This window comes from Pipistrellus hanaki (assembly GCF_964339955.1).
Source record: "Pipistrellus hanaki genome assembly, chromosome: 18".
NCBI lineage: Eukaryota > Metazoa > Chordata > Mammalia > Chiroptera > Vespertilionidae > Pipistrellus > Pipistrellus hanaki.
The window spans coordinates 23,979,525-23,991,778 of NC_140520.1; the positions used below are offsets into that span (position 1 = coordinate 23,979,525).

Consider the following 12,254-nt stretch of genomic DNA (forward strand, 5'->3'; position numbering starts at 1 on the left):
GCAACTTTGATGCCTAATGGTTCTCCTTTTTTTGTCTGAGTCATATACTTTTTAACTTCTACAACCAGGATCTTCTAATGATTGAGTGCTCTCTATGAATGAAGAGTGGGTTGGTCAATTGAAAATAACAGGCCTATTTCTTAGATCCAATTCTTTGTCTCCATTCTCTACTGTGTATTATATGCCTCTGGTTTTCTGATTCTGTTCAGCCTCTGTGATATTAAAAGCTGGCTAGGTAAGAAAGTTAAGTTTATACTTGGTAAGTGACTTAGCATTTTGATGCAAGATATCTAAAAATCTATAACCAATTCACTTCTTTGTATGCCACTCTCGATATTTTGATAATTGAGTTTCTGCCGGTGAAAATGGGAAGACTGATGTAGGCATGTAGTGGATGTCTTACAGTGGACTTTTAATGTGGTGTTGATATGTCTACCACAAATGCTAATTATTTTCTGTGTCAATTGAATGCAAATCTTTTTAAGAAAACATGTAAAGTATGGGGGGAATTTTAAATTAAATGAGTGTGAACATAGTCTTTTGTATTTATTTCTCCTTTTTTAACCGTTCAGTACCACCAAATATTTATGGCTCTGATGAACGTGCTCAACTTACAGTCATTGAAGGGAATCTCATCAGTCTGTTATGTGAGTCAAGTGGAATTCCACCCCCACATCTCATTTGGAAGAAGAAAGGTCAGTTTTCATCCTGTGACATTTATAAAATTAAATATAATATTAGATGAATTTACATTTTATCTGACAAATACGTTAATGTACTAACAAACTTTCTGAGGGTTTGTATACTAAAATACTAGGCAGCATAATTAAACACTCAGTGTGCAGCCTAGCTGGTTTGGGTCAGTGATCAGAGCTTCAGCCTGAGGACTAAAGGGTCCCAGGTTCGATTCCAGATAAGGGCACATTCCTTGTTGTAGGCTTGATCCCCAGTAGAGGGCATGCAGGAGGCAGCCAATCACTGATTCTCTCTCATCATTGATGTTTCTGTCTCTCTCTCACTCTCCCTTTCTCTCTGAAATTAATACAAATATATTTTTAAAAAATTAAAATATGCAATGTGGCACTCCTGCACTATCCAGCTAAAAAAATCTTCAATTTTGAGACTAACTTCCCCCGAGGGGAAAAAAAAAAAGTGCATTGTTCTTTAATGAAATCCATTTCAGGGTATCTGTAATGATCAAGAATCCACTATTCAAAGAACTACTATTTTAAAAAAATAGGATTAAAATTATTTTCTAAAGCAAACATTTTTGCTGTATTTGTGACAGTTTTGTCATGTGTATTAAGATTGGACAGACTTTCAATTTATTTCATCGACAAATATTTATTTGTGTCTGTACAGTATTTGGCAGATCATCTAAATGTTTAGCTGATTTTAAAAAATCATTTTCATTTTCCTGCTTTAAGATTTTATTTTGTTTGTTTTTCTAAGAATGTTTTCTTTGAAATGCAATACTGATTGAAATTTTACCAAAATTTTGCAGATTTTCTTGGTAAGCATTTCCTCCTCCTTCTACTCCTTTTCTTTTCCCCCTCCCCTCCTTCTGTTCATCCCCTCCTAATTCTCTTCCTTATCCTCCTCCTTCTTTTATGTGTAGGATTACTTTACAGTGTCATCTGCCTTTTAGGTACTTGAACTGGAAGTAAAAAAATAAGTATATATACTGATCAGAAAATGTAAGTACAACACTTTGTATTGTTGCTTCATGTTCTGCCATTTGGTTCCTTTTGTAGGCTCCATGGTGCTGGCTGACCCTACGGAGCGGGTTAGAACTTTGTCTGGAGGCAGACAGTTACAGATTTCAATGGCTGAAAAATCTGATGCAGGGCTCTATACCTGTGTGGCATCAAATATTGCTGGAACTACACAGAAAGACTACAATCTGCAAGTGTATAGTAAGTGATTGATTAGACACACACACACACACACACACACACACTCACACACACACACACTTATTTTAAAACAATGGAGAATTCCAGCTCTCCGTATACCATGCCACCTCTGTTAGTCTTAGATCTTTCTTTAGCAATTAATCTTTTGACATCAAAATGAATTTAAAATCAACAAACAATAAGAGTTGATGAAGATATGGACAAAAGAGAACCCTCATTTACTTTTGGTGGGAATGTAGATTGATGCAGCCACTGTGGAAAACAGTAGGGAGGTTGCTCAAAAAATGGAACTGCCTCATGACTCAACAATTCATCTCAGCATATATATCCAAATAAACCCAAAACACTAATTTAAAAGAATATATGCACCGCTATGTTCATTGCAACGTTATTTGCAATAGCCAAGATATGGAAGCAACCAAGGTGCCCATCACTAGACTAGTAGAGAAAGAAGATGTGGTACATGTATACAGTGGAACATTAGTTGGCCATAAAAATAATAAAATCTTACCATTTGCAACACCATGGATGGATCTAGAGAATATTATGCTAAGTGAAATAAGTCAGAAAAAAAAGGACAAATAGATATGATTTCACTTATATGTGGACTCTAAAGAGCAAAATAAACAAACAAAATAGAAACAAACTCATAGATACAGAGAACAGACAGAGGTACTGTAGGGGAGAGGGATTGGGGGGCTGGGTGAAAAAGGTAAAAGGATTAAGAACTACAAATTGGTAATCAGAAAATAGCCCCAGGGATGTAAAAAGTACAGCATAGGGCATATAGACAATAATATTGTAATAACTATGTATGGAGCCAGGTGGGTACTTGAAATATTGGAGGGAACATTTTGCAAAGTATATGATTGCCTGTACTCTGGAAACTAATACAAAATAGTATTGAATGGTAACTGTAATTGAAAAATAAAATAAAACAATAAAGGAAAATTAGAGGTTTCCAGGGCTTTTGGGGGGAGAGGGAATGAATAAGAAGAGCTCAGAAGATTTTTAGGTCAGTGAAATATCCTGAATAATGTTATAATGGTGGATATACACTGAGTGGCCAGATTATTATTATCTCAGAACGCATAATAATCTGGCCACTCAGTGTGTGTGTGTGTGTGTGTGTGTGTGTGTGTGTGTGTGTGTGTATTGGAGGCCCTGTGCATTAATTTGTGCATGGGTGGAGTCTGGCCAACCTGGCCAGAGGGAGTGGACATGGGCGGTTGGCCAACCCGCCTGCTGGTCAAACTCCTGGTCGATGGGACAATTTGCATATTAGCCTTTTATTATATAGGATATACACTGAGTGGCCAGATTATTATGCATTCAGAGACCATAATAATCTGGCCACTCAGTGCATGTCATTATACGTTTGTCAAAATCCACAGAATGTGCAACACCAAGAGTGAATTATAGTGTAAACTGTAGACCTTGAGAAATCATGGTGTATTAATGTCCATTCATCAATTTAAACAAATGTGCCATGATATTGATATTTAGGGGAGCTATCTTGTGTTGGGGCAGAGTTTATGGGAACTCTGTATTTGCTTCACAGTTTTGCTGTAAGCCTAAAACTGCTCTAAAAAATAAAATCTCATTTTAAAAATGAATTAATTTTGTCTGATAAAAATTTCGATAATAAAACGTAAAGAAAAATGTTTCTTATTTTATTCTCTCTATTTCTCTCTCTCTTTCTCTCTCTCTCTCTTTCTCTCTTGTCCAGTTCGACCAACCATATCCGACAGTGGCAGCCACCCTACTGAAATTACTGTGACTCGAGGGAAGAGTGTGTCCTTGGAGTGTGAGGTGCAGGGTATTCCTCAGCCCACAGTGACCTGGATGAAAGATGGCCGCACCCTGACCAAGGGAAAGGGGATGGAAATATTGGATGAAGGTCGCATCCTTCAGCTGAAGAACATTCATGTCTCTGACACAGGCCGTTATGTGTGTGTTGCCATAAATGTAGCAGGAATGACAGACAGGAAATATGACTTAAGTGTACATAGTAAGTATAAAGAAGCTCAGTATGTCTGCTTGTTGTTTGACATAATCTGTAGCATCCTGGATGGGAGATGCGGGCTTTGAGTGTTGAGTCTTTTATGTATAGGCTATTATTTTCTCTATATGCACCAATTCTGTAGATCAGTCTCATCACTTATCCTTCTGGGCTTGGCCTCCCATTTCTTACCTTGCTGAAATAAGCATCTGTTACATAGACTTTTAGGAAAGCATGTAGTGAGATAGGTAATGGTCATCTGCAAGTATTTTTTGTTCGGTGACATCCCAACTCATGTTCTTTGATTCTGTGTTTTCCAAATTAGCTATCTTGGCTAGTATAAACCTAGGCTCCTTAGAGCTTACTGACTCAGCATCAGCTGGTCATGAGTTATACCAAAGTCAGCTTTAATATTCTAATTAATGAGTCATAAATGTCATTAGGAAAAGACCTAACATGGCTGTTCTCAGGGATACCTATATAATTTGATTGTACATTTTAGGACCATAGAAACAATGGTAAATTTAAATAGACACAGTCTGATAACTTAATACTTAATACAGTTAGGGCTTGCACAAAGTACAGTATTAATATCCTGTAGTTTGCAGCTAATGGGTGAGCCAAAGCTCATGAAATCAGAACCTAGAAAAGAAATACATATTAAATACCTTTTTGTTAAGTTACGTTTTATATTTAGAATTAGGATAATTTGTTAGGAAATCCTGCTTATAAAAAGGCCACGAATCCATATTAGAGATTTATCAGCAAAGATGAGTGACTCATAGAAAACCACTCACCTCCACTAGAATAACAATATCAAAGACATTTACTGCTATTAGTGGGGAAGAAGTAACATGTACTTCAGAGATGTCACACTAAATTACTACTACTATGACTATTAGTGTCATTGATGTGGTTACTTATTTTGCTTACTATTGACCAAAACATGGAAGTCATATTATTAACAATAAATTGTATAGGATTTGATATAAATTTTTCCATTTTCTGTTTGTTTTGTTTTGTTTTGCAGCCCCTCCAAGCATCATAGGAAACCACGGGACACCTGAAAATATCAGTGTGGTGGAAAAGAACTCGGTGTCCCTGACTTGTGAAGCTTCAGGAATTCCTCTGCCTTCCATTACCTGGCTTAAAGATGGGTGGCCCATCAGCCTTAGCAGTTCTGTGAGAATTCTCTCAGGTATTAGAACTTCTCATAGTCTTATAATCTGATTATCTTCATGTGGCCACAATTTCTCCTTCATTTCTTACTTCTTCCTGTCTTGTATTTCTTTTTGATATAGCTGCTTACTATAATCACTAATGATCAATGGGTACATTGATCATTTTAGGAAAAAAAATTTTTAAAGACATCAGAAGCTATATGAGAAAGGGAAAGTATCTGAAATTACCTCTAGGTCCTTTTACAAAAGAAATTCTGGCAGTCACTTATGACATAAATTATGGTGATGTCAGACTGGCCAGTGTGAGTCAGTGGTTGAGCATTGACCTATGAACCAGGAGGTCACAGTTTGATTCCTGGTCAAGGCATATGTCTGGGTTGTGGGCACGATCCCCAGGGTGCCCGCAACCCAGACATCTGCAGGAAGCAGATGATCAATGATTCTCTCTCATCATTGATGTTTCTATCTTTCTCTCCCTCTCTGAAATCAATAAAAATATATATATTTTAAAATTATGGTGATACTCAGAGTACCAACCAGCTTGAAAAGTGAAAAATGAAAGGAAATATTAAAATTAAAAACAGAATTTAGAGAGATTCCTGATATGTAATATGCTTCCATAGACAAGTATTTCATCTTATTCGTGACTCTACTCTGAGTTTCATATTTACGAGATAGAATAGTTTACTGTGAGCTAAGACTTTCTTATTGTAAAAGAGATATTCAACTTAGTCCTCACCTAATTAGATAAGAAAATATATCAGCTTCTCCTTTATGGGTCAAATTAAGGTGGAGAGAGGTGTCTTGGGGCATGCCACAGGAATCTGCAGTTGGCCCCTTTCAGTAATGACTTGGACACACTAAGAAGATTCTCTTGCCAAGTCTGTGGTTAATAAAAAGCTTGGGTACTTAGAAGAATACCAAATGTGTTTAATGAAGACAACCTGAATTCAAACAGACCTCATGAACTTTAAAAGTTAAATAAACTTCTGCACTGAAATTCAAAAACCAAGGCTGAAAACTAGGTTGATTCTTCATATTTTAAAGCTTTCCGAATTGTGTTACTCATTCATTGTGCCATGACAGTGTAATGTGGTTATCAGGAAAATAAATGCAATATTCTGCCACATTAACAAAATATATTTTCACTGGTAAGAAAAGTAAGAGACCAGTTGTACTCTGGATTTAACTTATTAGGAAAACTAGAAGGATTTATTGATTATTATTTTCTAAGGAAGGTAACCATGATAATGATTACATAATAATGTAAGTCTGATTGTATCAAACCTGGAAAAATAAACCCTGTGCATGTGGTTACATAGTGAAAATTAATTTTAAATAGTTGAAGTGCTTTAGTGTAGAAAAGGATGATGTTGGTTCTGTCTAGTTGCAGAGGTTGAAAGTAATGCCAGTGTATGGAAGACTCTAGAGTCAAATTTGGGTCTGAATAGAAAGAACTTTAAAAAAGTATATTGTTTAAAATCAAGATGAGCTATTTAATAGGTAGTGAGCTCCTTGCCCCTAAATTGGTTCAAAAATTAAATTTCCCTCTTTGAAGCCTTTTCAGAAAAGAGTCTTTTGTAGTGTTTGGATGATGTCTAAATACTGTAGGTCCCTCTGCTTCTGCAATGTGACAGGAGCTTGATGAGGAGTGACATTGCTATTAACCTATTTATTGCTATTAACCTATTTATTGCCTATAACACTCACTAACTTTATGGCATCAGGCAAGTTACTTGATGTTGCTACCGTTAGTTTCTTTACTCACAAAGTGAAAGCATTAATAGAATCTGCCTCTTAGGGTTTTTGGAAGGATTAAATGAGTCAATATATGTAAATCAATTAGCACAGTGCCTGTTTATATGGTAAGCATCCAATGTGTATTTGTTGTTATAACCACAGATAACCTGGTAAAAGGTTTGTGGTCTTCCTGTCCTGGGAGAAGACAGTCCTGTGTCCTCATTTTGATACTTTTATTTTCATGGACTTCCAGGGAAATGATAGTAATGCCCAAGATTTTATTACATTTTGGTTTTGAAATTATTCTCAGATTTTCACTCCCCCTATCCCTTAATTCCTATTTGCTAAAAAAAAAAAAAAAAAAAAAAAAAAAGTAGGAACTCTTACTAAATATAATAACTACATCAGACCTCCTAGACATGACAAGAACAGGTTAGAGCAATGCACTCTGGCTTATTACAGATGTACCGAAGTGGTGTTTGGGTTTTTTTTTCATTTTGTTCCGCTTGACCAGCAGCTGGAGATCTCTGAGTGCACACAGTAAAAGAATTTCACCTGTGACACCGCCAACGGAGTCATTCAGGTTTTATGGTCTGATGTGAGTTGTGCAATAGATGAATGAGAATCAAATGAATGGCATGTGACTCGCTCGGTCCTTCGTCTGCTGCACACTTCTGTTTTATTAAGATTCGTCCTCCTGAGACGTTTGGTACAGCTTTTCTAGAAGCAGTGCTTTGGCAAAGTCTCTCCCATCGCTCTGAAGTTGTGTGCCAGGAAGAGATAACTGCTATAAAAATTTAATAGGTACACGAAACGTCTCTGTATAAGTATAACTAACTGTCAGACCCTTTCCCTTCATTGGAGTAAGTGAGAAGACCAGGGGGGCGGGGGGGGGGAATAAAGATCATGAGACTCATGAGGGTGAGGTTTGCTGAGCCAGCAATGACTCATAAAAGTTGGACTGTTTTAATAGCTCTCAACTGGAATTATATTATGGTTTCTATAATCGGAAGTAGCAGTCAGTGCTTGAATCTTTTTCTAATGAACACAAGTCTTTGCTTATGTAAATTCAGTTAGGAAAAGAGACTAAATTCAGGTAATCAGCTTTGTTTGTCTAAATAAGATACTCAGTTCACCTTGTAGTGGTTTGAGGATGGGAAGGTTGCTTTTAGGAAACCTCAATGATGTCCTGTTGTGTTTGAAAAACAGGAAGTAGCGCTCGGCCAGGCATGGCTCAGTGGTTGAGCATTGACCTATGAACCAGGAGGTCACAGTTCATTTCCCAGTCAGGGCACATGTCTGGGTTACACTCTTGATCACTAGTGGGGGGCCATGCAGGAGGCAGCCCATCAATGATTCTCTCTCATCATTGATGTTTCTATCTGCCTCTCCCTCTCCTCTCCTCTCTGAAATCAATAAAAATATATTTTAAAAAACAAAACCAGAAAGTAGATGGAAATGCCTGACAAATTTAGATCCGGGTGAATATTTACATGAAAATTTCATGTTTAATCATTTTGAATTTTTAGTTCAAATTCAAGGTACTAAGCAAAAGTATCCTGGCCAGAAAATTGTCGTATTACAAAATGTATGAAGTGTGGTACATTTTTTACGTACACTCTTTCCTCCAGTGGTTTGGAGAGCTCTGGTCTCCATGCATCTTAGTTCCCTTGCAGGCTTTACTTCAGTCTCACTGCTGGGCCCTTCCCTCGTCTTTTGTCCTCAAATGGAGTTGCACTCCAAATTACAATCTTCAGCATATCAGAGTTTCATTCTCTGTCTATATACATTTCTTAGATGAAGAATCTTTCTTCAAAGAAAATAATACTAAAAGTTCAAAATATAAAAACCAAAAACAAACCTCATTCAGTAATTGATAAAATTATGTAAGCAATTTTATAAAAACAAATATTAAAAACACTGACGTATTCTAAAAACAAAACAGTATTACATTAGTGAATGAGGTCACCCTCCCCCCATAAATTTTGATATAAATAATTCTAGGATTCTATGAAACTCAATTGAAAACTGGTGGCCAGGCTTCATGGTTTTAACCATCCCTTATATATTATTGCCACCCATATCTGGGCTGCTGGTATAGTCTTCCTAACATTCCCATTTTATATACTCACTAGTCAACTGGGAATTCTTTTTCTAAACATACTGTAACTGTTATCTTTCTAAAGCACAAATCAGATCATGACCTTTATTTGTTTACATCCTTCCATAGCCTTTAATGAACACAATGTCTCAGTTCCTTCTCACAGCACTCAAGGGCTCACAGGATCTGACCAAACTCCATCTAGACTCATCTCACCCTTTTTCTCCACCTCCTCTGCTTATGGTACCACCCCCTACCCTATATCTTCTTTCTACCTTTCTATCCTCATTCATACTCTACTTACAGTGAAGCTCCTCATCTCCTCTGTGAGTTAAAATATGCTTACCTTTGAAATTCCACTTTACCTTTGGGAAACTCCCATTTCTTGCTTACTGTCACTTAGCATGGTATTTATTTTTTATCCATCGATCCAGGAAATTCTTAGGAATTACCTAGTATTTTGTTTCCTATAGACTTAAAGCATGTCATATTTTTTTTTAAATTGACATCAATTCATTGAGAAACCCTTTAAGCATCTTGACTAAATTTCACCTACACTGAGCATCACTTGGACAACTGGGAAAGCGTCAGGTTTCCTTTGGAGTCACCTGGTGGTTTGCTTCTCCAGGGGGGAGGACTCTGCGGCTAATGCAGACCAGAACAGAAGACGCTGGCCAGTATGCTTGTGTCGTAAGGAATGCAGCCGGTGAAGAAAGAAAACTCTTTGGACTTTCAGTATTAGGTATTTATATAAACGGCGATATCTAAAAAAAAAAGATCGAATTGGCTTAAGTGCCTTCTGGAACCAGAGTAAGAATTTATCCACAGCTTGATCTCACATTTATGTATTTTTTGGTCCCTGGACACACTGTTGAGAAGAATTCATTGTTACACTGATTTAAAGATAATCATTTGGGTTAAAATGTATAAAATTTCATATCTTGTTTGTTCACCATTGTTTAGCAATACGCTAAGACTCTCTGATAACTTGTTTAATGTGAGTGCTTGCTTAGAGTAGGAAAAATAAAGGTCCAGTAAATGTGAGTGCTTGCTTAGAGTAGGAAAAATAAAGGTCCAGTAAATGTTCTTACTGGTTTGTTGACATTGTTATCTGGACTATTAACAATTTTTATCTGGACTATTTCTATTACAATAAAATTTATTCTATCATTGAATTCGTGACATATTACTTTATAATATATCATAAAATGGAATTAATCAAAATAATATTATGACATTATTCTAGTAATCCATTAATGAGAATTTGGGCTTTTGCTTTAAAGGTTATATAGAAATAAAAATGTAAACCTAGATGCCTCTAAAGTAACAGCCCTGTGGTAAGAATTATTACTCTTCTTGTTTGGTATTTTTTCAGTGCCACCTCACATTGTGGGTGAAAATACACTGGAAGATGTGAAGGTAAAAGAGAAGCAGAGTGTTACACTGACTTGTGAGGTGACAGGTAAGGGCCTCAGCCCTCTGTTGTTTCTCCCCCCACCCCTATCCCTCTCGCTGGTTATTCATTGCCTCCATTGCATATCTCACTTAGCTGAGAAAAATTCAAGCTGCAGTAATAAGCATTTGAAATGAGGGGAAGGAAAGAAAAAGGAAAGACACATTGGCCTTTTCTTTCAGTTCAATAAACCAAATTTTTTAATCCACTCTTTGAATGTAGGGTTTCTCTGCCCCATCTCCTCTTATTTTGTTTTCTTCACTGTTGGTTGAAGGCTGTACCTCCTTTTCCTTTCCTTTTTCTCAAATTGCATTGCAAGTAGGAGTGTTGGTGGGAGGGTGGCATCACTGATACTGGGGAGTACCCCAAAACAAAAGTCTCCCCGTTTCTTAACACGTTTCATTTCCAGGTTTTTTATTTGTGAATTTTCCAGCTTTCCTCCAGTTGCTGATTTTTAGTTTCAGTCAGAAACTAGAATATTGGTATGATTTCAGTCATCTTAAGTTTGCTAAGACTAGTTTTTCAGTCTAACATATTATCTACTAGAGGCCCGGCACACAAAATTCAGGGTCCCTCAGCCCGGCCTGCAATGATGTCAATATCCTGCACCCCAGCCGGCCTTTGGCCAGAGGCCCATCCACCTGCCCTCCCTCCCTATCTCTCTCCACTGGCCGGGGCATGTGGGATGCTGTTGGCGCCACCTTCTTTGTGGCAGAGTGATGGTTAATTTGCATATTACCCTTTTATTAGATAGTATTCTAGAAAGTGTTCCATGTGCCTTTGAGAAGAATGTCCATTCTGCTGTTCTTGAATGGAATGCTCTTTACGTGTCTGTAAAGTCTATGGTGTTTTTCAAATCTTCTGTTCACAATTGTTCAACAATATGCTAAGACTCTCTGATAACTTGTTTAATCAAACCTGGGACCCTTCAGTCTGCAGGCTAATGCTCTATCCACTGAGCCAAATTGATTTTGACTACTAACCGTTTGTTTGTTTTTTTTATGTTGGTGTCTGTGCATTTGAGTAAAGGCTCTTTTGTTCCAGACTTCATAGGCTTATTTCAGCAGAGACAGCCTTTCACTAGTCAGTGCAGCTTGGAGATCTGGACAGGTTAGCTGGTTGAGTCCTTGGCCAGGTGGAGCTCTCTGTTAGGTCTCTGTGTGAGGCCATTGCCTGAGCTTTGAGGTTGGGGTGGGTGTTGCTGTTGGCCAGGAACAGTTGGACAGGACTGTTGACTTTGTTCCCTGCACACATACAGCTGTAGGATAGGCTCCATCTTTGCCTGGATTCCCAGGTAAGACTTCCTAGTTGGACAGGCCAGGTTGCTATCCTCAGCAGTTGGGCAGAATATTGATTCCCTGCCCGGGCAGGGCCATAGAGCATGCTCCACAGCCAGTACAGCCGAGCCTTCCAGTTTTACTATAATATCATACTATCCATCTCTCCTAACAACTCGCTTTATGGTTTTAAAATATAAATTTAAAAATCTATTTGAATAATTTAAAATTAATAATAAACATAAGTCCCATGTTTAAATAAAAATAAAATATATTTACCTACAGGCTATAAATATTAAAGGAATGATTACTTTATATCTCTATTTACCCATCTATAGATCTATGCTGGAATCCTGGTATAAACTCAAAATATCTTCTTATTAGATTATTTAAATAAATGTTTTACCTTTTATATAGCTATCAAGAATATAAAATATTATTTTAACAATTAATATGAATGCAAAGGTATTGTGAACTACATGCTCCATCCTTTTTTTCAGTGTATTTTACTATGAAATCATTTCATTGGAATAGTCTAAGGTATGATAAAAACTAATCTTCATTTTAAAATTATTTTTAAGTTT

At 37.0% G+C, this 12,254-nt stretch overlaps 1 protein-coding gene across 4 annotated transcripts in view; it reads left to right on the top strand.

Annotated features, from left to right (window-relative positions):
- HMCN1 (hemicentin 1) overlaps positions 1-12,254 on the top strand; it is a 343,610-nt gene that overhangs the window by 227,853 nt on the left and 103,503 nt on the right. For all 4 annotated transcript variants that reach the window (XR_014793395.1, XM_084866565.1, XM_084866564.1 and 1 more), the window contains 6 exons: positions 573-695; positions 1,755-1,916; positions 3,646-3,927; positions 4,949-5,116; positions 9,569-9,682; positions 10,316-10,402. Coding sequence is in view for 3 of the 4 variants with exons in the window: in XM_084866565.1 (XP_084722691.1) it covers positions 573-695; positions 1,755-1,916; positions 3,646-3,927; positions 4,949-5,116; positions 9,569-9,682; positions 10,316-10,402 (936 nt within the window). In the remaining variant the exon portion in view is untranslated. The remainder of the gene's footprint in view (positions 1-572; positions 696-1,754; positions 1,917-3,645; positions 3,928-4,948; positions 5,117-9,568; positions 9,683-10,315; positions 10,403-12,254) is intronic.